The sequence below is a fragment of the Haliotis rubra genome, unplaced genomic scaffold (genome assembly GCF_003918875.1).
Source record: "Haliotis rubra isolate DU_JTF1 unplaced genomic scaffold, ASM391887v1 Scf440, whole genome shotgun sequence".
Lineage (NCBI taxonomy): Eukaryota > Metazoa > Mollusca > Gastropoda > Lepetellida > Haliotidae > Haliotis > Haliotis rubra.
In genome coordinates this window covers 633856-661570 of record NW_025767125.1, presented here as the reverse complement: position 1 = coordinate 661570, position 27715 = coordinate 633856, and the positions used below count along the sequence as shown (strand labels likewise).

Below are 27715 nucleotides of genomic sequence, written 5' to 3'. Positions count from 1 at the left end.
ATCACCAACACACAGCGATCTTAATGCTAACATGGTCATCACCAGCACACAGCGATCTTAATGCTAATATGGTCATCACCAGCACACAGCGATCTTAATGCTAATATGGTCATCACCAGCACACAGCGATCGTAATGCTAATATGGTCATCACCAGCACACAGCGATCTTAATGCTAACATGGTCATCACCAGCACACAGCGATCTTAATGCTAACATGGTCATCACCAGCACACAGCGATCTATGGTCATGCGATCTAATATGGTCATCACCAGCACACAGCGATCTTAATGCTAACATGGTCATCACCAGCACACAGCGATCTTAATGCTAATATGGTCATCACCAGCACACAGCGATCTTAATGCTAACATGGTCATCACCAGCACACAGCGATCAGCAATCTCAATGCTAATATGGTCATCACCAGCACACAGCGATCTTAATGCTAACATGGTCATCACCAGCACACAGCGATCTTAATGCTAACATGGTCATCACCAGCACACAGCGATCTTAATGCTAACATGGTCATCACCAACACACAGCGATCTTATATGTATGACAGCAATCTCAATGCTAATATGGTCATCACCAGCACACAGCGATCTTAATGCTAATATGGTCATCACCAGCACACAGCGATCTTAATGCTAATATGGTCATCACCAGCACACAGCGATCTTAATGCCTAATATGGTCATCACCAGCACACAGCGATCTTAATGCCATATATGGTCATCACCAGCACACAGCGATCTTAATGCTACTATATGGTCATCACCAGCACACATCGATCTTAATGCTACTATATGGTCATCACCAGCACACATCGATCTTAATGCTACTATGATCATATCTTCCAAACTCTCACATTGACTTACGAATAGTCGTAGCTCTGATAAGATCGCTTTGTGCAAGCCAGCACAGGACATTCCTATTTCGATAAAGGAGAGAATTTTATTGATCTCAACTTTCTATTATAAGGAACACGACGGGTTTTTTTAAATCGTATTCCTTCATCAGGTGAAAATGAATGTTAACTTTATTTATTTCGAGGAACAATCGGAATCGTCGTGTTCCACAAAATAAAGAAGTTGAGAATCATATATTCTCGCCTTTGTGTGCATCACTTCTTAATGCCGTTCAACGAGCCTTATTTTGGATTTAGTCAAGATTCGAGTGGCAAGAATTAAGAAACGATAAACAACAAACAAAATCAGTGCCCGTCCACGTAGAAGAACTGTTTGCTAAAAGAAGGGATTCGTATGAGACATTTTGTATTTCCAAAAATATATAGGTTTTGGCATCATATTCTTGTGTTCTGGTTCTGAGAGTTACTGGAATTATATGGATGACTGGTGGCGTGTCCTGTTACCATCATTCGTCACGTGGAAGACCCAGGATCGATTCCCAACACGTGTACAATGTACGAAGAATATTTCTGGTTCCCCGCCGTGATATTGCTAGAATATCGCTAAAGGCGGCGTAAAACCCAACTCACTCACTCACTCCCATAGTCTGCCTTAAATATTCACCAGCTATCAGTAATTATTACCAGATGATGCTGACTTTGGCCACTTACATAACGTAGACAGGCAGAAGTTCTATTATTGTCATACCGAAGACCTGAGATCACTTCCCCGTAGGCACACAACTCGTGTATAATTCTTCTGACTGACACATTACTTCCGTAGTTAAAGGTACCCGTGAAGATTCGGACAAATGGGATGCTTGATGGGCATTTAGAAGTTGGATGGTAACACAGCAACGTATGGTATGGATTTACAACTTCTTTATTATGTACAACAAGACGTTTCTGGGCTACGTCTTGCCCCTTCATCGGGTGAATGAGGTAGGCCAGAAACGTTGTGTTGTAAATAATAAAGAAGTTGTAAATCCATACCATACGTTGTGTCGGACAAATGGGATCGTGTGGTCAGATGAGTGAGTGAGTGAGTTTTAGTTTTACGCCGCTTTTAGCACTATTCCAGCAAGGGCCTTCACACATTGTACCCATATGGGGAATCGAACCCAGGTCTTCGGTACGAGCGAACTCTTTAACCACTAGGCTACCCCACCGCCTCCCGTGTGGTCAGGCTTGTTGACATTATCTTCCCATTTGCACAGATCGATCCACATAATGTCAGTTATTGAATTGTCTGGTCCAAACTCGATTATTTACAAACAGCTGTTACATAACTGGAAACTTGAAATATAAAGCAATCAAACACATAAGCAAACAAACAAAAGAAGTTCAAGACGAGATGGCTCGAGTTCGTGATACGTGGGTGGGTAGTATCATATAACGAGGTATTATCAATGGCCAATTTGGAACTCATGATGATCAAGTTTCCTGTGCCCAGGGTATTGGAGATAATTAAACTTGCGTGTCAAGGCTGACAAGATATTGGCAGGTGATCCACAGGCTAATTATAGTCACCTCCAACGCATTGATCTGGGGACATATATGTGAGCATACCATTACACGTATCTATTACAAAAAGGTACAGGTGAAAAAAACGATGCTCATGATATCAGTCACTGGATTGTCTTGTCCGGACGTGATTACTTACAGACCACCGTCATATAGCTGGAATATTGTTGGGTGCGTAGTTAAACAAACAAATCTATGTAAGACTTTTACGTCAAACCCCATCCTTATAAAATATTAAACGATTGTTGATCCTGTTGATCTTGTGTTTAAGAGTACTTTTGACAAAACTACTTTTAAACTTTTATAAACGCCTTTATTTTTCTTATGCCTTTATAGATGTGTTATAACAATGACTTATAATATCGGCATCTATATCCATGATTACTGTCAGGGCTTAAAGGTTCAACTTTTGTAGACCGCCTCCGTGGTGTAGTGGTTAGAGCGTCCGCCCGGAGAGCGGAAGGTCGCGGGTTCGATCCCAGACCGCGTCATACCAAACGAGGTTAAAATATATCTTACTTGTTGGTACCTGCCTGGCGCTCGGCACTCATGGGTACAACAAGGACTGGTCGGCTCGGAGTCAGTATAACTTGTCCGAGTGGGGTATTCATGCTTCACTGCGGCATGGTATCTCAGTGGGCTAGCACTATAAAAACAGCTTCAGTCTGGGCTAGTACAAGCCTCCGCACATACACATACACACGTCGCATGCACGTCGTCGTATGAGCGAAATATTCTCAAGCACGACGTTAAACCCACTTTCACCTCACCTCACCTCACCTCACCTCACCTCACCTCAACCTTGGTAATTGCATTTTTTCATTTTAGATGAAAATTCTGTATTAAGCACCTGCTGCGTGATCTACTCAATTGGGATACGATGACATGTGTCGTCCAAACATATTGTTGGTTGAATTGTATTTTGGGGCGGAACCATAATGTATACAGGTCAATTCCATTTAAGGTAATTGGCATCATGTCAACCAAGAATACCAATACCTTGACACAGCACAATGACACACTGGCCCTAAATAGGTATAGGTATTGGTTGCAGCGACACGGTGATATTCGTTTAAGTAGTACTTTATATTTAGTCATCCATAGTCATTTACCCAACTTATGTTCATAGTGCATTATGCCTTCTCTTACATATTAATTCAAAACAGATTGTTTTATTAATACACAATAAGTATGCAGCTGATTGTCTTATTGCATATATAATAGGTTTAGTTGATGAAGACTTCGTGGTGGCTATACTATTTTCATGTTATGCATACTCACTTTGTGGTGGCAATTTTGTGTACGTTCTAAGTACATTCTTCGTGATGACGTTACTATTTTTTTTCTGGGTTAGCGATATGCTTCTATGTCAATTAATTGATGTTTCGGTGTACATTGGCTCATTGTGACACAACAATTACATCTACATGTAACAATTGAAAATGAAAATGAATCATTTTATATAACATTCAACTAAAAGTATGCAATATTACTTAGCACTTCATACATAAAACCAGTTGTAGTTCTTCTTTAGTTTATCAAAGACGGTTATTTGAATCAACTTTCAACATCAACTGACATTTACAAAAAATCATTCTTGACATCTTAATTTCTAAAGCTCACAAGACTAACTTGCTAAAATAAATCTCATTGTGAAGTACAAAGACTAGACAGCTGACATTGACTTCTGTCTAAAACGTATGTAACTTACGTGCAACGAAGCAACTTTTATACAAGGACTTAATCGAAAGCTTCCTTGAGAGTCCCGGAGATTAATTAAACAGAGTTAGTGTTTCAAGATGACAGCCAGTTGTCCTGAGTCTTCGGCTCAGGTACCACATATACGCATTGTTAATTTTTGCCTCGGGGGCTCCAGGGGCAAGCAAGGACTTTCATATCAAAGACTAGACGCATCAAAGACAGTATATCTGTTCTCTTCCACACTGAATGCTTAAAGGTCTTCCAGTTGCCCATTCTGATATATCGGTATGCTTTATATACTCTCTCACACAGACATAATGAGAGAGAGAGAGAGAGAGAGAGAGAGAGAGAGAGAGAGAGAGACAGAGACACTAACATTAAAGCACTAGTAGTCTTTTTTATTGATATTTTACTTATATTGAGAATTCGAATTTACCTCTTGAAAGTATGAAAATAAGTATGTTACAGTAACACATATTACTGTGCATACTGTCTCTCAGAAGATAAGACGGAATCATGTGGAATATTACATGTCGTGTTATTTAATTTTAAGGTAAGAGGCGACTGATGGGATCGGGAGGCCAGGCTCTCTGTCTTGGTTGACGCCTGTCAACGTATCCAAACTGCGTAGATCGATGTTCATGATGTTGATCACTGGTTTGTCTGGTCCGGACTCGATTATTTATCCCCCTTATAGTCGGCAAAGTGTTGAGTGCAGCGATAAACAACAAACAAAATAAGAATTTGATTGTTCTGAACATTGTGTCGCAAAATCCGATACTTGCACCGATGCTAGAGACTACCAAACGCATTTCCATAATAAAGCATAGCCTATTTTGTGTTGTCCCAATTCACCATATAACGGAGAGCTTCATTAAGTGAGTGAGTTTAGTTTTACGTCGCTCCAGCAATAATTCCAGAAATATAACGGAATGTGTAGTCACCTTATACCACAGGATTGCTTGTTATTGTTATGTAGGTGTATTCTGAAAGCAAGGAATTAATAAAATTATAGTTAAATATATAAGGAAAGTTACTAATCTGTGACAAGAACGAAACACGTTCAATTTTGCATTATGAACGAACACATTATTCATTGTTGTTAATTCGTTCATGAATAACGTGTATCAAACGCGTTGAGAAGGATAATATAAGAACGCATTTCTTCCTTGAGTGGCATGTCTAGAAGTTGGAGACTCAGATGAGGACAAAACTTTATGGATGAACAACTTCTTTATTTGGATCATCCGAATAAAGAAGTTGTTCATCCATAAAGGTTTGTCCTCATACGAACGCATTTGTAAAGAAGATAAACGCATATGAACGCACCGTCACGCACTGTAGATGAGCCCCGAATCTATGTCTAGACTATTCCTGTTCCTGTACATCTTCGTAAAAACGCAGAAAATGATTAAAATATTATGTGCTGAGAGAACGAATCTAGTGATTATACAAGCTTACATTGTGGTCATTTGTAGATTTGTTGCCTGTTTTCATCAGTTTAAAGGTCGAATATTTTTATATACTACCTTAAGAATTGTTGTTAGGGCAGATCGATATTGACACCTTAAAGAGGAAAGGTCACGATTATAGAATCTGAATGGATGAGATGTGGTTTAAACCCTATTGGTTACCTATTACTCAAATCTGACACCTCTTGACAAATGCCCTTATCATTCTGTAAATGGCGGACACGATATACACTATTAATGGCAATATAATGAGGATTGAAATCTTTACAAGGCAGCGACATTAATTAAAGGTCGTCCAGATCCAATTATGTGCTCTTTATTCATATTAGAAAGCCCCAGATTGCAAGGGATTGATTCGACATTGGCAGAATTGCATTTTTTTCTTTCATTTTTTTCAAAGACCTTTATATTGAGCTCTTTGGAGATATGACTCACATGAACGTGTTTTTGTTTTTCCAAAAGTTCAAGTACCCTCGATGTGCATCTGAGAAATGAAGACACGCAAACCAAAGAGCCATCAACGATTTAATGTCGCCTCAGTCGAGAGCGTTTAAAGCTACATTAACATGACATGAGTGTATCGGGTGATTCAGTTCCTACGGAAGTGGTGAAACAGGCATTACCATTTCTTGTGTCAAAGAATACTCCAGTGTCATCCTTGGACAAGCCCATCTGATATTGCCGGCGGGTTGAGGCAGGCTAGGACAACGGGCAGTAATTAGTGTAGGGTTCCAAACACATATACCACTGACCCCGAGGTCATGCGTCATGCCCCTCAATCGATAGTCGAGAGTTTACATAGAAAATACCGTTGTTAATTGGTTCATGTTATTATGGTCATTATTTGATCATGGTGAAGAAATAATGTAAATAATACATAAATGTATAATTGGAAGAATTATGGCGTTGTTATATTTCTGCAAATGAAATTATATATGAAAGTATGGAATATATTAGTGTTAATGGTTTTGTGATAGTATTTCCATAATCACCCAACCGAAGGGGATTTTTTAAGTCAATGATGTGAGCGATCCATCATCGTGAGGGCTTTGGGCAGGTTGTGTCCTTCTGGGGTGATCAGTGTGTAACTGAACGCTCTTTGTCGCTTTGTGAAATAAAAGAATCCTTCGTTCCTGATATATTTTTAGTTTGCCCTTATCCTTCAGATGACACTATTTATACGTTTCGTTTCAAGAATCCATGACAAAGGTGCTGACATCGGACATGCTGATGTCCAGCCTCAACAACCGTGGACAATATTGACCGAGTAGCGGAAGGGTTCAGCTATTTGATATCCGGGAGATCGGAGATATTTCCGTAAAATCAATGTTTCAAAATACATGTAATAACTTTACCAAATAAAATTAACTATTTTTAGACACCATGGCTTTTCTGGAAATTGATGTTTTGTGGATTTGCACAGATGCCTCGGACCTGCTTTTGGACAAACAGGTGGTATGAATGCACAATAGCAATTAAACAGTGGTAGATTTTGAAGATCTGATGGACCCAAAAATAGTTCTGCCTCTAACAAGAAAACCGGTCTTGTATGAATGCAATAGTGTTATTGCTATTGATAGCTTTTGCTTTGCCAGTTAATGTCCATTGAAAGTGTACATAATTTGTTATCAACAATCGAAAATGTAATCATAAAATATTTATACAAATGTTTTTATAAGATGTCATGATTTGATTTTATCTATCGGAATCAATGTTGAAACCATACCATATGTATTTGTGTGAACCTCATCTCTGATAACATGATCCATCAGAAAGACGATAGAAATTATGTGATTTCAGTGAGTGAGTGTAGTTTTACACGGCTTTTTAGCAATATTCCAGCAATATCACGGCGGGGACACCATAAATGGGCTTCACACAGTATACCTATGTGAGGAGTCGAACCCGGGCCGTCAGCGTAACATGCGAACACTTTAACCACTGGGCTGCCCCCACCGCCCCACGTGATTTGAAGTACAAATGCGCTTACAGTTTCTTTCAAAAATTGTACCAATAAAAAGAAATAAATACCTCAAACCTAGAATGAATGAGCACATGTTAAACTGCCCGTGCGCTCACGACAGTGTGAAAAACCCTCCTTTGTGGGGTTTAGATCGATATGAAGACATTAGTATATACGCGAGACCCCGTTTTCAATAGTATGGTGTGAGCGTGTTAACAATGAATAAGAACTACTTTTGTGACTTAAAGCTTACTGTACAAATCAATGAAGAGCCCGCAATATAAAACATCAAACGTTATGAAGTGTTTCGTTGAGTGACTAAAGAAGAACGCCTAAGTGTTTGTGACTTTTATTCCTTTCAGAAAAATAAAACATTTTCTATTCATTTATTATCATAATAGTCCGATTCCTATTCAAAGGCCAAGATGCGACATGCATGTTGCATTACAGCAAATTAACTTCATCGTAATCTGATAATTATGTATCGGTACTTCCGACACGCCACGACATAATGACGATTTCTCTACAATAGGCTTACGCTTTATTGCTCGCAGTTGTTTTTGAAATCAGAAATAACAGCACATTTACAAAGAACAGACTGATATAGTGAACTCTTTATGAGAGAACCGTGGTCTAGGCAGTATCACAGGTGAATCACAGTGGCAATGATTAAGTCAGATGACGTCACGAGCGGCTGATCAGACTGTGTTTGATTGGACCATATAAACATTAGAGTCTTTGCAGCAATGATTAGACTCGCTAGAGTCCGTGCACTGAGATAGAGTTCACTTCTATAGAGGACTGACGCAACGAGATCGTTAGGGACTGTTTTTCAGCAATGGCTGGCTGACGAGACTCTCGCAAGTTTCACTAAGTCTCGCGAGACTGGTTCATGGATGTGCTGCCATGTTGTTGAGTGAACTCATCCAAGCCAGAAAGTTCCCGAGTTCTTTGGTGTCAAGAAAGCCATCGCCTGGAACAGAAAAAAAATAATGTATAACCAGGAGTTGACAGACCGGGAAATTGAGATCTACGTAGGCAAAGCAACTCAGATTGCATAAATAAACCTGGTTAATATTCCAGTCATCTACAACGGCTTATAAAACAAGGCTTGGCTATTTTACATATGGGACACATTTGGTGTAAAATGAATACATGGCACGTTTGATGGATAACAACTTCTATTTATACTTTATCAAAGGAATTAAAAGAAGTCGTTATCCATAAAATGTGTCATGCATTCTTGTTCGTCCAACTTCTAAATGCCTTTGAAGAACTTGGTGTAGAATGGTCAATATTTTCAATGTTTTGTTTAACATCTAGACGTACATGTAGATCAACAAGAAAGGTGAGGTGAGGTAAGGTGAAATTCGGGTTTACGTCGTACTTGAGAATATTTCGCTCATATGACGACGTGCATCCATGTGTATGTGTATATGCGGCTGCTTGTACTAGCCCAGACTGAAGCTGGTTTTATAGTGCCCACTGAGATACCATGCCGCAGTGAAGCATGAATACCCCACTCAGACACATTATACTGACTCAAAGCCGACCAGTCCGTGTTGTACCCATGAGTGCCGAGCGCTATACAGGGACCAACAAGTACCATATTTTAACGTCTTTTTGGTATGACGCGGTCGGGGAACTCAACAAGAAAGAGGTAAGTTTATATTGATTTTAAAGTAAGTTCATTTCTCTGAACCGAGTCAGCTTCTAGATAACTTAGGACGAAGAGGCACCGGTGTCATCTGTTTCCCTTATCGGCTAATACGCTGTTCATGCTCTGCCTCGAACCGTGCCCCTGTCTTAGGAAACATTGTGGCTCTCGTTCATACGCCAAACTGGACCCGAAAAATATTTGGTGTTTGGTTTTTCAATGGACTATACTTCCTTTTTCACAACATTTAGTTTTTTCGCTCTTTGAATTGGAAAATATTTCTTCGAGGAGATTCCGTTCAACATTGAAGCGTTATGTCGATATTCCGATATGCATGCATAAGGCTGAATGAGGAGACCGTAGGCTATTGAGTAGGACAATGAGACGGAAGGAGAACCGGAAATAACTGCTGCCTCGGCGCTCTATTAGTATTATATCATATCCGTGAGTGAGGTGAGGCAGCTGTATCTACGAATCAAGAAACATCATTCGCAAACTTGATCTTGTGGAAGAATGATGCTATTGGTTTTACGCTTAATAAACAATTCCATTGTTTTAACACTCGAATGTACTGACTGTCGCAGAATCATACCGTCCATTGCTGCCTAACTACATGTGACAAATGTAACCCTGGGATATGCAGCAACTGGGAAACAATCACACCGTCTGGTATATACGCTACAAGGAGTCAGTAACTCAGGACAAAGTCCGGAATTTATCGTTCAAACCTCTGTTTCACTGGATATATTGCTTGTTTGAGATGAAACGATATCTCCTTGGATGTATGGTTTAGACAGTAGAGTTTGTACAATGCCCTGACGTCATCAATTACATGTCTCACAATGCTATGACGTCATTAACTTGATGACGTTACAATGTTATCACATCGCTGCACTGCAAGTCTAATGGCAGTACCGTGTTCAGTGTTTTACATGTTTCATTGAAAACTAATGAAGGTGATTTTGTATGATAAATAGAATCTCACCCTCGTGTCTTCTGATTTCAAATATATCCACATTCGTTGACAAAGTTAAAAATATCGTCGGCAAGCCTCGGATATTATTAACTTTACCAACTCGGGCCGATATAACTGATATCAGTAGACACTTGGGTGAAATTCTCTATATACAACACAATAGGTTTGAAGCCCACTATAACGCCTGTGTAACGCCGAGCATATTCCATGAGATGTTGATAATTCACAACGTCGTCTGGGTTATACTCCTAAAATATGTTGGTCACTCTCTATACATCGTCTGGAATGAGTATACTCCATAAAATCTTAGCGACTGCCATCGATGTATCGGGTTTCCCAGTAAGATTTTAGTGACTCCCTATTTCGTTTGGAGTATACTCCAGAAAGATGTTGTGACTAACTACATCATCTGGAGTATACTCCATAAGATCTTGGTGACTCCCTTCATCGTCTAGAATATACTCAAGAAGTATATTGATCACCCACTTCGTTGTCTGTAGCATACTCTATAGTGAGTGAGTGAGTGAGTGAGTTAAAAATTAAAGTCACATCGGCAATATTTCAGCCATATCTTGATATACTCTATAGTGAGTAAGTGAGTTTGGTTTTACGTCGCTTTTAGAAATATTCCAGTAATATCACGGCGGGGGACATGTGAGGAATCGAACCCGGATCTTCGGCGTGAAGAGCGAACGCTTTAACCATTAGGATACCCCACCGCCCCAGATTATATTAGGAATTGTGACATAATACGTTGGGTGGAGTAAATTTCGTGTGCCAAGGTAACACTGATTGGACCTGAAGAAGGTTCTCTCAAATTTTATTTTCCGTCTCCCAGACATGTTATTGTATCACCACAATCTTCGTCTAAAAGGGAACATGCATCGATTACAGGAAGTGATTGATCATCCTCATCGTAACGTTGAGGAGGAAGTTCCTACGGCAGGATAAGACATTCTTTTTCTCAAGCAACCCATTCATCTATATTTACCTTGGCAAGGCTTTAAAGTTTCAAAATATGAACATTTATAAACTTTTTGGTGTTTGTAACTCTCTTTCACATTTATGATGTCACTGCCTTCCGGGAAATCAACTATATCATTTGAAAGGGGGTTAACAACTGTTATGAGAGTGGGTTTTTTGGAATTTGTAATATCACATTGATTGAGTAATAGTTGTTATGGGTCACAATGTTTAGAGTTTTGGGTGTGGGTTTTGTCTCGCATCTCGCACCATATATGTTCAATGGCAACAGTATTCTTAGCGGTACGCCTTTTGAGATAGCGCTTCAGAGTTGCCTCCCTTGGCAATCTTGTTTATTTACGCTTTCATCATGCCGTGGAGTTTTCCACCGATTTCGACAACATTCTGAGTGGATAATGGTGCTGCCTAGCTTTGCTAGAATGCTCGAGAACTGTGTAAGAGCTATATAAAGGCTGGTTGTTGTGTTGTGCGACGGACTTTTCATATCACTGGATTTATGTACATCTGTCTGCCATCGTCAACATCGTCAAGACCGATCGTTCTTGCCTATTCGTCTACTGTCATTGTAAACTACCTTCAGTTAGTATATCTGCTCTCACTGTGAATGTCAAGACTCTGGTGAGTTGATATCTAATATTTGTGACCCAATATTTTAGATTTGTGACTCAATTGCATTGTACTAGAAATATATATTGTCATTCATTGTAGTTTGCTCATTGTTCAATACATTATTGAATATTTTAGACTTGTCTGTGTTCTAATTTGCTTGTTCAAAGGGGACTTTTAAACCTTTTGTCACGGCAAATTGTTAACCATAACACAATATACTGAGGATGGACAGCGAAAACAAAATAACACGCTGCACGTCGTAAACATTGACAAAAAATATAAATCTCATCTTAACATTACAACGCCTGAGATAACAAGCCGAAACACTTCAAACTAAAGGTCCAAAACATAACTGTGACACCCGTGTCAAATTCATCATCATCGAAAAAATATTTCTTGTTTCATTGATTTCCAGCGACCATGACGTATCTGTACTTTCATTTGTTGAGCTGTTTACAGTTTTTTGGGTCGATAGTGAAATAATACGGTCTAACTGTAACAAACATGAAAACCTAAAAACCTAAAATGTACCAGAAAGAGTGGTGAAAACAAAATACATAGCATTCCAAGTGCTGCCTTGTGAGACAGCTTGTCAGGAAAACGGTCAGCCATCTCATTTTTCTTTTTACATCTGGTTTCTGTTGGAGTTTAACGATTTAACCTTTGCTGATTTCTGTTCGAACATGTTACTGAGGTTTGATAACGATCCATGTCTTAGACTGTCCACATGGACGCCAGGGACGACATGATGCCTCTTCACGGGGGTATAGTTTGACCTGTTAGAGTCTCCATGTCAGCTGGTGTTGTCAGGCGCTTTGAGATGATCAGTGTACAATGGAATACCATAGGTTAGCAGTGTTTGAGGGATCGGTGGATGGCTTTCAAGTAACGCATGGTGTTTCATCGACCCGGGGTTTGTTTTACACCTTTGGTCTTTCAAGAAATAATGAAGGTAATTTTACTAAAACACCTTCAGCCGGAGATAATCTGTGACGCCCAACCATAACTTGCCTGTGTTAGACGTCTGTTCAACACATACTATCCGTGTTAGAAGGTTGTTCAACCATAGATTATCCGTCTTAAGACAACCAACTGTATCTTTCCTGTGTTAGATGTATGTTTAACCATAGATTATTCCTCCTAGACGTATGTTCAACCTAGATTATCCGTGGTAGAAAGCTGTTCAACCATAGATTATCCATCCTAGACGTATGTTAAACCTAGATTATCCGTGTCAGAAGTTTGTTCAACCAGAGATTATCCTTCTCAGGACAACCAACTATATCTTTCCTGGCTTAGATGTATGTTCAACCATAGATCATCCATCCTAGACGTATGTTCAACCAGAGATTATCCGGGATAGAAAGTTTTTCAACTATAGATTATCCGTCTTAGAAGGACAATCAACTACATATACCTTCCTGGAAGATGTATATTATCCGTCCTAGACGTATATTCAACAACATAACTTTAACAGAATAATGTAGGGCCCGATCACCGAGGAAAAACCGAAAACGTATTACCTGTTAGGGATGTAAGAGAAGAATGCCAGAGAAAAGATTATCTGTGAGACAAAAATATCTGATATTTTGGTGACAACAGGTTTCCTTTCTGGAGAAATTGGTAATTCACTGTTTTCGGTTTTTGTTTTGCCGTAATTACGCAATCTCGAATTATATATTAGAATAGAATACTTCTTTCTGCTATGATGCATTTCGTCTTGTTTTACATGCGACAAAACCTGTTAGTATCAAATTTCATTGTTAACATCAAAGAATACTTATATTATAAATTGTCATTTCATGATGTTGTACGGTGCACTTATGATTTTATTTTTTGTACACCTGATGTATAACGGACATGTGGCCCCTTTACTGAATAAAGTTCTCCCTATTTACTGGAATGCAATAATTGCAAATTAGAATTGATGGACTAAAGAAAAACGTTTAAACGTAAAAATATATAAAATCAAAAGGTTATTTGTTAAGCATATCATGTATTTGAAGGAGGGCTTAAAGACATCATGGCTTTTGAGATTCATGTCAGCTTCCTACGATAACCTTGGCAACAATAAACATCATTAATATTTATCCCTTGATTAATAACTATCATCATTGCCTCCCATGCTTCATTGATTTCCTTTTGTTAAGTTTCACACCGTTGTGGCCATGGAACTGCTTTGCGTAAACTCATATAGAAGACAATATTTAACCTTCATGTATGCATTTTTGTCAATATTCCCAGCTTATCTGAGAATACAAGCCTTGCGTTTATTTTTCACCTAGGCTCCCATCGTGGACACGGATTTTCTATTGTTGAACGGACCAAGATGCTTTTTTTGTCTTGGCCCAGGGGAACACTTCTTGCTTGGGAGGCGGGAGAACGACTCAATTGGGCATTATTAATTTAAATAGACTGCTTCAAGACACATGTGAACCCAGCTATGAAAAGATGCTGTTAAGGGTAAAAAAATATCTTATCGATTTAGCTGAATATTTAAGGAAAAGCATTATCCTAACATAATATACAAGTTAGTAGGTATTCTTGGTATGGGGTCCATCATTTCCGCACACCCAGGACAAGTAATTGCGTCGATCAATTGAATTCTTGGGAATAAAAAATCTAAAAAGCTCATGATAAAATTACCCCGGGCAGTTATAAATACCGCCAAATAGTTCATTCACACATGTTGGTAGCTGCAGCATGAATCTTGATCAATCGTTCTTTTCATGGTTATGAAGTATGCGCCTTTAGTAATGCCTAAAGTGGGTAAACATTCTCTGAATCGCATTAAGATGCATGTTCAGCTTGGTGATAAGTATTTTCCTGGAATATTTTATCTTAGAATTTCAATGCCTGTCCGATTTTTCAGATGTCCATTTGAGATGCAAGTTCCTTCCGATACAATCCATGTGACTAACAAAATTTAGGAAAGTTTTGCTTTAATCTAATGTGTCTATATTTCACAAGTTTGAAAGTACAAAGGAACATGCTCTTCCTTCGAAGAAATCAGAGAGCGTTACACGACTCTTGTTCAAAAGTTGTTTGATTAGGATTACAGTAAAGCTTACTAAAAGTTACCAATGGTTTCATGGTAGACATGTTAAGAAAACTCTATATTTGGCGTATAAGTAACCAGTTCCCTAGTTTGACATCTCTATTTGCAGCGACGGTATTTCAAGGCCTGTCCAACAGCTTGAACTCGGAATTTCATGACCTTTAATACTCACTGAGACTTTGATGTTTGATAACACAAAGAGGAACAAAATCACAATGTTTGAGTCTTAAAAACGTCCTGAAAATTAACCTGACGTTGAGTGGGTTCTTTCGTCTATAGCGTTCCTTGACACGTAAGAATGTCTGGAAACTGAAACAAAGTGTCGCCTCTGTCATATTGTCCTTGCATGTGTGCATATAAAGGCCCATCGATGACGTCAAAACTTTGACAGGTGAGCCAGCATCGATGGTGCATGTTCAAAAGACCGTCGCGTCAATCAGTCAGTTCTGATTATATTCGTGCAGAACAGGGTGAATGAACTACAACACAAAGACTAAAAACTGGAAAACAATCAACTTCGACGTTAGTAAAATCTTATAACAAGAATCACACAACAAAAGTCGTTGTTATTTCGCTACATGCCCTTTCTGGTATGAAACAGGACCATCAAACTTGCACTCGAAATCGGAAAGAGCAAAGAAGTTGTAATCGAATAAGAACAAAAAATATAACCATTAATCTGTATGATGAAGAAATTGCGCTGGAAGTTTATCCTTTCCTCCTTTCAATTACAATTTCCCAACAGTGGATTACCTAGATAAAGGAACCACTAGTGGTATGCATCTAGATATACTGGATACATAATTACAGCTTGAAAGGCTGCTCGACCTTACGTCTCGAATGTCGAATTAATGTGAACGTGGTCCACAAATTCCTATTTTGTTCATTCAATTACTTGCGCGAGGAAATGGAGACAAACAAGTAGCAGATAACACGAGCAAGTGGAGTTGATCTCTCATAACCCTCACAACGACCCTCTCAACACAGAGGGAGAGAAGACAAGCCTGCCCATTGACTTTATGTTACCGTCAGTCTTGCAAACGCCATTGTAACCGCGTTACCGTTAAGCACAGCAATTGAATTAGACCGCTAACAACATGAGCAAAGGAAACTCCATTACTTGAAGGAAATGAGCATATTTTGTGTGTCAGACTTGACTCTGAGTATTGTCATCTAACCAGCACTGCCGCGTTGTGGGAATTCCCACACGTGGCCTAGCATCACGATACACTTGGATGGGACGTGCGATAGACCCCTGGTGGCCAGCTCTCGGATTCACTTACTAAGATCACGGAAATGGCTAATCTCTGGGACAGAGACCCATCTCCACGAATTACTTAATCAAACATTTCTTCATCTCTAGATGTGGCGGGTATTTGTTACTAGAGGCATAGAGAGAAACCAAACAGAACGGGAGACTTTCTCAGAATTACGTTTGAACTGAGATTTCCTTCGAACGAGTCCATTTTTCTTCCACCAAATGCCATTTTAACCACTGCCTTTTATTATACCTCAGATAAGGTTTCTGTTTGATCAATATTTAATTTGTGTTTAAAAGATAAAATTCTTCTAATACTTCAAAATTAAATGTTTGAAATCAAGCTCATGCGATGCAGTTACTTTGCACTGATTGTGTTCAGCATTCGGGAATTGCTGTCATTATATCTGTTTTTGACAGCTCGCTGAACAGGCTCCAGCGCTTCACCTTCAGAACGATCACGGCCTGCAATTGAGTCCTGCCATCAACGCAAATGACATCTTCTAATGTGCAATACCATTCGCGAGTTGTGATACATTACCAGCTGATACAGATATAAAGGGGACCCAGGCTTGGGACAACTATCAGTCAAAGCAAACTTAATTCAGTTGCTTCAGTCACCTCTCTTTGTCCCTTATCTCAAATCCTGTGATAAATAAGAAATTAGCATTGGAAAATTTATGTATAACGTATCGTCTTATTAAAGTGAATTAAAATGTTCAGCGTCACAAATACCATACATTTATACCAAGGTTGAATGGAAAATATTTCCTCTAAATATTTCTCGCTCCATTAATTGACAAGAAGACTGAGGCCACATAACATACATCTATACATAGGTTTAAAATGGAAATAAAGTACTTCATCTAATTCTTCTCCCCATTAATTAACACTTACATTTATACATTTATACAGCATACATTTATACTTGGAATGGATAACACATGAATATCTTTGAGAACATAGCTGGGTAAAAACCCTTTTCAATAGTTTTCTTTAGAAGAACTGTTTATATTCAATTTCAAATTATCAAAACATGCTTTTATCAAACGCTTAATTGAAAGTTTCTTAAAGAAACAACCATGAATAATTCATTGAATACAAAGTAAGCGCGTGTCAAATTTCCCTCGTGATGATTATGAAATGATGGATATTTGTTTTATAGGATGATAAATCTGAACAACACAACATAACTTTAGATCTTGCCATTAAGTGCGCGGTATTAGTAGATCATCTCCACCGTTGCAGAAATGCCCTTAAGAGGTCCAATATGGATCCAATCTTTATTAATGGACCGCGCTCTTTGCATGTGCTCATGGGCCCACAAAATGGCTCCAGAAATTGATTTTAACAAATGAAATGACGTTTCCATCTCCACAAACCGAGAAGCGTGCCGCAGACAGATATTGCGCAATGGTTAGGTCGGAGGAACTATGGTATTGGTTGAGCTGAAAACCTCTCTACTTCACCATCCGGGTTCTCAATGTCGGCTGTTCAAATACTTGAGCCGCCTATTGGGCTTATGCACGCCTTGCCCGTGCTTCTGCTGTCAAAAGGTGACAGGTGCCCGAACTCAGTAAATATAATGAGTGAACGGAGCAAGGCTAATAACACACAAAAACACCCTTAATATCAGACTATTTGATCACACGACACGGCTCGAAATGAAAAAAGTTAATTCCAATAACAACTGCGTTGGTATTAGCCACACGTCAAGAATGGCATTGTAAACTAAAAACGTGATTTGTGAACAGGTCGTTTTGATCACTGAAGGCTATATTACCATATTAAAGCAGTTATATAAAAATGATTTTACTTCATATTGTAAAGTAGAATATATTGATTCATTTTTTCTCATAGCAATAAGTAAGTACATTTTGTCCAGTCAGCATGTTGTACATTCGTATTTTAGACGTTAATGTTATCAGAACGGACATACATTTTACCATCTATGCATTCGGTTAGCGGGAGAAAAATCTGCCTCTTTCTTAACAATATTCAGCATCATATTCAATCTTAAATCATCATGCGCGTGTTGTCTAATCATTAAATGTTCATTGCTATTTTGCCTTTTTGCAAAATGGAATCTGTTTTGGGCATAATCGAAGTTTTGGAAGTGAATATATATTTCTGTATGATTTTTATGTTTGGAAAAATGCTGGTTAACTCTTGTCTTCTTTTGACACAACGTGCAACTGGTGCAAACTTATCTCAAACAGTCATCCACTTTAGCGCTGCTAACAAATACACGATACATTGTCTATCTCCACTCACGAACATCTGGCACCACTCTTCAAGTTCAAGCCTGGCTAACATGACTTTGGTTTTTCATTTTTTTCATTGCAGACATTTTATTGCTTCTGGGGAACATCGAAAACTTGGAAATAGTGTGTATTTTGCCGATATTATTCAGCGTTGTGCACTGGAGGATCAGCGTATTGGGAGCACTGACCACCAGTAACTAACAGACAGACGCCCCAAATCCCATCACGCCCTTTCATCGCTCGCAAGGTGGCAGTAAATTTAATTCATCAAAAGAATGGCCATCAAATCAGGTTTCCTCCAGTAAGTGGGAGAATAAACGGGAGTCTTCAGTGTAGACAACGAACCACGTCAGATCAGCAGGGTCATCTACAAAACAATGGCGTCTTAGATCTGAGGCGTCACGCTTACCACAGGACCCTCGCGACAAATATTAACATTTACGTTTCTGTTTTAGTCCTTGGAGATAACAAAATCGCTTTATGTCTACATCACTGTATTTGTTACCTGTTATGGAATTCCAGAAGCGCTCAGTGACGAAATGAAAATGATTCTGTGAGTAATAGCTCTTGACTTGGGTTCAACTAATTAATTTCCAGCGTTCTAGAGCATATTGAGGTGCCCTTGCATGTGTTCGTCACTTTTTCATGAATACAAGATATTTGATAATGATTCATAAACACATGTTCATGAAGTTATCGGAATGGTACAATTACTCTGCTTTACAGAGATATTAATTATGATTATGGAAAAGGTTCTCTTGTGTACACCTTAAGATTAAAAAATAGGCTCCATGCATGATATTTGGATGTCCCTACAAGAAACGTCTCAGCTTCGTTTGACATACATCACATGGATACACAACTACCAATTCAAGATTCATGACACACCTTTCTTCTCAAAAAATCCGTGGGCGACATCGAATAGAAGTAGCCCCTTAAATAGAGTAATTGTATGTGTAGCTTGTCACATAGTACTAACGATTGCAATAGAATGACTGCGGACAAGGATACTATTAGGAGTGGTTAGTCGTTGTGAGTAACGATTAATCGAACTAACGATGGATTCTAATACCAAATAAGACAATATATCAGAATATAAACGAAGGTCGTATTAACAATAATCATAATTGTGCTTCTTCATATCACCCAAGAGATGAAGATAGACATATTGTGATGGAGAACGCAAGTCAATAACGTACTTACAGTAGTCCAAGCATCTTCGAATTAGACAATTATACATATCCATAATACGGAAAGCAGAATGCGAATTTGTCCAGCTGATAACTATCCTTCAGTAAGAGCTCCTTGGAAACGTGTCATACTGGTCGTCCGTCTCAACCCCGAAACAAAAACAGTATGATAAAGCGTCAGGTTGAACAGCTAAATGCAATATGTAAATGCCACACGACCAGTATTGGGACAAGGAACAGTTTGCCTCAGTATTATCTAGGTGCAGACCAAGACATGTGTTGTTCTCGAAACAACAAAATGGTAACCTGTCATGGCTATGTAATTTTGATGCCAAGATTCAGTGTCTTCCCAAGTGTAATCCTTGAAGCTATTACATTTGAATGCAAACCCATACAGTATTACAGTATCAAAGGTTTGACCTATATAGCACGTACATTTTATAGACCTTCTTGAATGTTCTAAATGTTTTGCTATGAATACATTCCATTGAAGATATTTTATATATTTTTCATTTGCTTAATTTCTGACACATCCACACAATTAAATGAACATATTATGCCACAGAAATTATTTCCGTTTGCGTATTTCATCTTTGCTTACATTTGTTCTACGGTTCCAATGTTAGTTGTCGAAATTCTACGGAGAGCTATCGATACGTTCACTTGTGTGAAGTATCGTTTTACCTTTCTTATTCTGTCATAGTGGTAGATGTGTATATGTATGTGAAGAACACCGAAAGGCGTGTATCTGAGTTAGCGTGTTTGTTTACAAAGTCCAGTCAACTGCCATGCAAATAAGCCTGTGGTAGTAGTGTAGTATTTAAGTCGTCACTACGGATTGTGTGTTGCTGCATGACAATAATTAGAACTTAAATATTAATAGTTAACACCGATGTCACGACAGTTCGTCAATACGTGTGTACTCTCGAAAGATACAGCTATACCAACATGCTCTTTTCAATATATAGATTTTCAGCCAGAATATCCAGTTTTCGGTTATTCGCCAAATGATTCATTTGAGCGAAAAAGGTAATAGCGATAAATCAATGATGGCATATCGAGAAATATCGAGCTCTACCGGATGCATCTTCAAATCAGGCAATTGGCATAAAAGAAATTGTTTGTTGCCTTAAGCAGCACATATACTCAGGCTACATTTCAATGTATTTCGTTGGTGTATGAGTACCATAAATTTCCCATTGTCTTCTCATTATGCCACGTAACGATGGCTACGTGGAAATCAAATATCTCTTCCTGATAATCGGATCTTTTAATGAACACGAAAGAATAATCACATAATTCATAACGAACCATAATTTCAAATTTGATGTAAAAATCAACGTCTAATTATTTACATACATGAATGTGTGTAATCTATCACCTCATTTATGAGATCTACTTCTTTTAACAGCCACGTTTTATCTTAATGTATCCACGCAGTGTGATTAATTTCGGGCTCTGTTTTGTCTTCATGTTGAATTACGACTGGCATGTAGCGCGGTACTTTGAACTATGATTCTAATTGATTACAACACTGTAACAGGTGTATCTAAGCAATCATAACATTAATCTTAACTATGACAACCCAATGACAATAAAGAAACAGCTGACATATTGATTTCAAGTTAATTCTGTGCGGAAGAAATGGAGACCCGTTTGCACATGAAGAAATCTTTGTCGTCATTCATAATATATTTCCTAAAATGTCATGGCACTCGTGAAAATGTCCTTCACAGTCGCCCAAAGTTAGGATCCTACAACGGGTGTCGTATTTAGAAACCAACCACGTGGCGCTACGACTGTCGCACGCCTATGTTAAGGTACGGGAATCACGATCAAATATCGCTTTGCATGTAATACTTCATAATTCCTGTCGTAAATCTGCGTTCAGGTATGGGAGTTACGATCACGCCAGCGCTACGATCGCTTTGTAGGGAATACTTCAGCCTTACGACTGTTGTAAGTCTGTTTTAAGAGTATGGCAGTTACGATCACCACAGCGATAAGATTGCATTGAACGCAATGCCTCAGACACACGACTGTCGTAGATCTATGATAAAGTATGGGAATTTCACGACGTTCGCTTCGTACAAAACGACCTCGAGCCCACGACCGCTCTGCAAAACACATTTCTTCTCGATGAACAACATTGGTAATGTCGAAATAAAATAGACCCAATTGGCAGTCAAGTACTGGGTACATAACTGGTCAAGCTTTCACAGAGTACGAAGGATGAGAACAGAATCAACGGTCAGTGATATTATTTGGACTGTTTGCGTTTTGTGAGTAACGTTTAATCAAACGTTGGATTTCCACACCCAGTAATGCAGATGTTACTATCAAAATAGAACCAAAGGTAATATTAACACTAAACGGTAAGGGTTAAAGATACCATGGCAGAGAGACTAAAGTCACAGACAGCTACATGTACCTTACGATCTGCATTGGTTCCTCAGCAAACTTCCAAACAGAACATTCCAGGCATGGTAAAACTGATTGGCATCAGTAAAAGAAAGGCTCATCAGCATAGTAAAGCCCCTAAGGACAATGTTTGCAGTGATTTCGATATTGTGTTTGCCAATAGAGCAACGCTGTAGCAATTATCGTTCATGTTCCTACAATATTTTAGTTCGCACAAACTGCTGGCTCTGGCTTTTTGTATAAAGTCAGTTTCACCCAGTTTGGCGTGAAAAAATTGCACTCATTTTAATCACATTTGTTTTGGCACCGCTTTCAAGCGTTGGGGTAGCCCAGTGGTTAAAGCGTTCTCTCGTTACACCGAAGTCCCGGGTTCGATTCCCCATATGGGTACAATGTGTGAAGCCTATTTCTGGTTTCCCCAGTCGTGATATAGCTGGAATATTGCTATAAGCGGCGTAAATCCATACTCACTCACTCAAAATTAGTTTAGGCACGTTACGTCATGAAAGTTAGATGCAAGAGGAGTGATACAGTAGACGTTTATGTGTTATGAGATATAACGCCGAGTATAGCGCTGAATTAGACAGAAACGTAATGAATCTGATGTCTGAACCCATGATCATTGGATTCTGGCAGGCCTAACAAGCAACTCCTTCCACGACGAGGTCACCCATTTCGCTTGAATAATATTTACTCCATCTTTCAACTCACTCGAAGGAAAGACCTTTGTGCCTAGAAAGTAGTGCTGTGGCATTGAACATAGAGATCGGTAACCTTTTCTCGATAATGTTCTTATTGGCGGTGATCTAGTTTCACGTGTTTGAGGGCTACCTGAGAACCAACATCAAGATGGCGTGACAGTCAGCTTGTGTATAATCTTCAATGAAATGAAGGCCTGTCTTTCTGAGTGGGACTGGGACAGGGCGAGATGAAACGCCTTCAGTGAGTGGCAATCAATATGAGGTTCACTTGAACTTGAAAGACTTCAACATCGACATCGACATCTTAAAGTTATGTAGGGTTTAACTAATAAGCCTTTGGAACTACTGTTTGATAAAGCAGTGTTGTGTTGGCGGTGATTATAGGGTGAATGAGTGAGTTTTACGTCATACTCAGCAATATTCCAGCTATATGGCGGTGGACAATCCAGTGATCAACAACATGAGGATCGATCTACGCAATTAGGATACGATCACATGTGTCAACCAATTCAGCCAACCTTACCACCCGATCCTGTCATGGGTTACTGAAGATCAATTCCAACCTGGATCTTCACGGGTCTAGTGATTTTAGAAATAGTGTGTACGCCACATAGATTATATGCAGTTGAACACTGCAATACGGTTGCAGTTTCTCGCGAAACTACACTGTGCACTACAACCTCGTCTTGGGTTGAACGACCATCACGGCTACCTCTTACTCCTTTTTTCTAAATATACAATGTCAACGCCAGAAAATAACCACTCTCCATTATCTGTAGAAAACAGAATCCATTCGGCGCAAAAGGCAAAACAGCAGTGACAATTATTCAGACGGATCACTAAAAACCAGTGATGACACTAGGATGCTTTAAGTGCTTTAAGTGTTTGCATTAATGTTTAATAGTTGTGTTTTATTTGAATACTTAAAACGGACACGCTTTTGTTACATAACATCAAGATTTCGTTCAAATAAAAGTTTGCAATTATTTAACTTGATACAATGAAACCCATGATGTGCACTGTTATTTATTGAAATTTATTCAATTTAGCTAATAGAAATGTCTGCCTGTTAGTCCAATCATGTGTGTTATTGAACTGTTATAGCCCAGAGGTGTTACAATACGTTTACGACGGAGATTCAGAACGTTGTGTCAATACGCATTAGTTAAAGAGAAATATTTAGACAGCAGATATTTTGTCCTTACACATAAAGGAATCTTTGATTTTGTATTACACACCGATGTTTCATAATGGAAAATATGCACACTGTCACGTGTACCATATTGTTCTCATCCGATGAATGACACATTTGATTTTTTTTTCTCAATCTCGATATGGGATGAACATTCTGCAATTCCTGTACTTAATTCATTCTTCTATTCAGTTTTCCCAGTGTTGGTTAAGTGGGAGCTGAGATCGAAGATTTGGTAGAACTGTGAATCCGATGGGGACTTTTCCGCAAAAGCAAGCATATCTTTGGCTGTCGTAAGCAATTACAGTTATTGGCTGCTTGAATGAACTTGGGGCGGTGGGGTAGCCTAGTGGTTAAAGCGTTGGCTCGTCACGCCGAAGACCCGGGTTCGAATCCCCACATGGGTAAAATGTGTGAAGTCCATTTCTGGTGTCCCCAGCCGTGATGTTGCTGGAATATTGCTAAAAGCGGCCTAAAACCAAACTCAGTCAGTCAGTGAGTTGAATGAACGTCATCAGCACTATTGTGGAGATGCTGTAACTAAGACCCATCCAACCAGGCAACTTAGAGTGGTATGCATTGTTTGTCAATGTTACGACATTAAATCATGTTATCACTGATTTGTAAAACTCGTGTGATGTCACGAGTAATGGTGATGGCGATATAATTTGAGTTTTGAATTAAATTTTGGTGGGTGTATGTAACAATGAATGTAATTTGAATTCGCTTTACAACACTCTCGCCCGTGCAGTGAGTCAACCCTGTTTCCCGGCGCCATGAGTCAAAGTTTCAGCATCAAAGCCACCCCACCTCCCATGTAGATGTATAGTAAGATAAAGCATTACTTACCGCTTTCATCGAACAATTTAATCAACTGGTCCCTAACATCGACCTCGTCGCGTTTGCCCCATGAAGCGAAGCCATTGTCCCAGCCTGCCCGTTTGCCCCAAGTGGGAAGAGTGTTCCATTTCTTTTCAGTCTTGTCCTGTGAACGTTTGCCCCATGAAGTGAGAGCGTGCCAATTCCTTTTTCCCCAAGTGATAAATTGGTTCCAGTTCCTTTTTTGCTCCTCTGGAGAAGCGTGCCTCTTGCCCCAAGACGTGAACGATGATCCGGACCATCGTTTTCCCCAGGCAGGAAAGTCAGACGATGCCCATTTCTTGCCCCATGTTCCAAAATTGCCCCATCGTTTGCCCCAACTATGGAAATTAGACCACTGTCGTTTGTCAGCGGCACTGTCACTGTCCTGTAAGGATCTCTGCCCTGCCTCACTGACTGGCTTCACCCCTTCCACCAGACTGGGGTCCTCTGCCAAGGACAACTGGAGGGTGGCGAGTGTGGGGAGGATAAGGCAGAAGAAACTTTTCAGATCCATGGGGCAATTGGGTTCTGGAACAGAGATCAGAGAACATGTCAAAGATGATTCCTTTTGTAATGTTGAATAGTTACATGTTGAAAAGTTTCTGACCTACTGGGAAGGTGTTTTGTTGGTTTCGTGTTTAACGCCGCACTCCAGCTATATTCCAGCTATTTGGCGGCTGTCTGTAAATAATCGAGTCTGAACCAGACAATCCAGATATCAATAGCATGATCTTCGATCTACGCAATTGGGATACCATGACATGTGTCCACCAAGTCAGCGAGCCTGACCACCCGATCCCGTACGACAAGCATGAGTTACTGAAGATCAATTCTAACCCGGATCGTCAAGGGTTCTTTGTATTGAAACACCTGATCCTGTCAGTCGCCTCTTACGACAAGCATGGGTTTCGGAAGACCAATTTGAACCCGGATCTTCACGAGTCACTGGGAAGATGAATAGTGGAGAAGAGGTCACAAAAGAAATATACATGTAATGTAATATCATCATTTATTACCCACGTGGTCAACGTATGGGTAGTTGCATACTAATCTCGTACGTCACACGAGTGTCGTATCGCGTTGACCTGTGTCGTAACGACTTGACCTGAGATTCTAACGATTTGATTGGATAACCGATGACCTCTCAATTAGGTCACATTCTGACGTAACTATTTTTTCATTCATAACAAACACGTGAATTCATTCATTCTACAAGCTTATATGCATTATGGGAATGTAAACATTGCGAACGTTGCCGTGTCGCTGTTTAATTGTGAGTCGAACTGAGACATTATATCCGTCGAAAAACATAAACGCAATGTTTCCACCAGTGATGTTAGCCGAATGAAGCAACGGGGTGCTACGGAGTAGTTTACTGTAGGAGGCTGTATGAGGCGATGACAACTGACATGCATCGTGACGACGGTTACCAAGGCAGTGACGTCATTACAGTGTGCAAATATTGTACTACAGTACAAAACTCTTCTGCAACCAATTTATCAAACCGGTGTGGGTTGGAAACCATAAAAATAAAAAAAATTCGCTATTTTGTCAATCTAATGCTTGTAAATACGTGGGCAATAAATAAAATACCACACTCGGTCTCATTACATACGAATTATACAAAACTCGGGACCTTCCTATGGTTTCTGACCTCGCTTTCGATCGGTCAGATACTATAGGAAGGACACTCGTTTTGTATAATTCGTATGTAATGAGACCTCGTATAATATTCTCTATAAATATTCCAATGGTTTGGGTTGTTTTATTTGTATTTCCTTACAAATTGGATTAAATGATGACAAATTCGCTTGCACAGATAAACTCCATAAAACAAATACGTAATTATTAGAATACAGGCAAAACGGTAATGGCCACATTAGAACACTATAACATTGCAAACAATGATAATGCCTATTGAAAGTATTCAGATACATTATGTACTCGTGGCAATTGTGATTCAGATACTGAGTGAGTGAGTTTTGTTTATAACCGCTTTGAACAATACCTTCGCTCGATTATGACAGAGCGGGTTTCAGTGTTAGTACATCCTGATTGTCAGTCATCACAAACAGTTACTCTTTAGTCAGCTCTATGATCAGATGGTGCGAGTTTCATGACCAAGATAAGAAAATCTGGGATTCGATACTGGATCGTCACTTGTGATTAAAGACAGCGTGGACACCTGTACTCTTGTGCTATAGGGAGGTGGAGACACTCGTCAATATATTTTCGGCAAGGTTCAACAGAATGAAATACTGACATGAAATAAAAAACGACATACTGAGCTTTTAGATTGACAGAAATATGGTGTCGTTGGTGGTACGTCCCAAACTATCTCCTGACCTGTTACACCAGATCCAGACTACTAATCAAATCGCATGGGTACTAGTATTCTGATATGAATCAAATCATGCTTTAAGTCCGATTGGGACGTTGTCTGTCTGACCATTGTCCAGAACCTCGGGTCACGGCTAAGTGACGCAGAGGCCTGGATCATGACCTTCCATCTGATGACCACTAGCCTGGCTATATCGCTGTGAGGGGTAATGCAGCTTTATCTGTCATGAGACAATGATTGGGCAGATTGACGAAATGATGTCCAATTGCAATCATTTCCCCGTAGCGATCGCCCGTGCAACACAATGACCAGTCTTTCAATGCGATTTCTCATTTAATAATCTGACAAATCCTACACCCGCTAGTACATTTGGAGGGTGCAGACAATGAATTAATTTTCTTCTGCATTATTCCAGTGGGAAGGTGAAGAGTTTCAGAAAAACAATCATAACGACGTTCAGTGTCGGCCATGAAAGTGAGTGAGTGAGTGAGTTTAGTTTAGTTTAGTTATACGCCGATTTTAGCAATATTCCAGCAATATCACGGCGGGCGACATCAGAAATGGGCTTCACACATTGTGCCCATGTGGGGATCGGACCCAGGTCTTCGGCGTGACGAGCGAACGCCTTAA

At 39.4% G+C, this 27715-nt stretch overlaps 1 protein-coding gene across 2 annotated transcripts in view; it reads right to left on the bottom strand.

Annotated features, from left to right (window-relative positions):
• Positions 1-7906: 7906 nt before the first annotated feature.
• The window catches only part of LOC124289424 (prothoracicostatic peptides-like), a 52746-nt gene continuing 32937 nt past the window's right edge, over positions 7907-27715 (bottom strand). For both annotated transcript variants that reach the window (XM_046726042.1, XM_046726043.1), the window contains 2 exons: positions 24733-25272; positions 7907-8546 (listed from right to left, as the gene is read on the bottom strand). In XM_046726042.1, the coding sequence (XP_046581998.1) occupies positions 8464-8546; positions 24733-25258 (609 nt within the window). In that variant the 5' untranslated portion in view covers positions 25259-25272 and the 3' untranslated portion in view covers positions 7907-8463. The remainder of the gene's footprint in view (positions 8547-24732; positions 25273-27715) is intronic.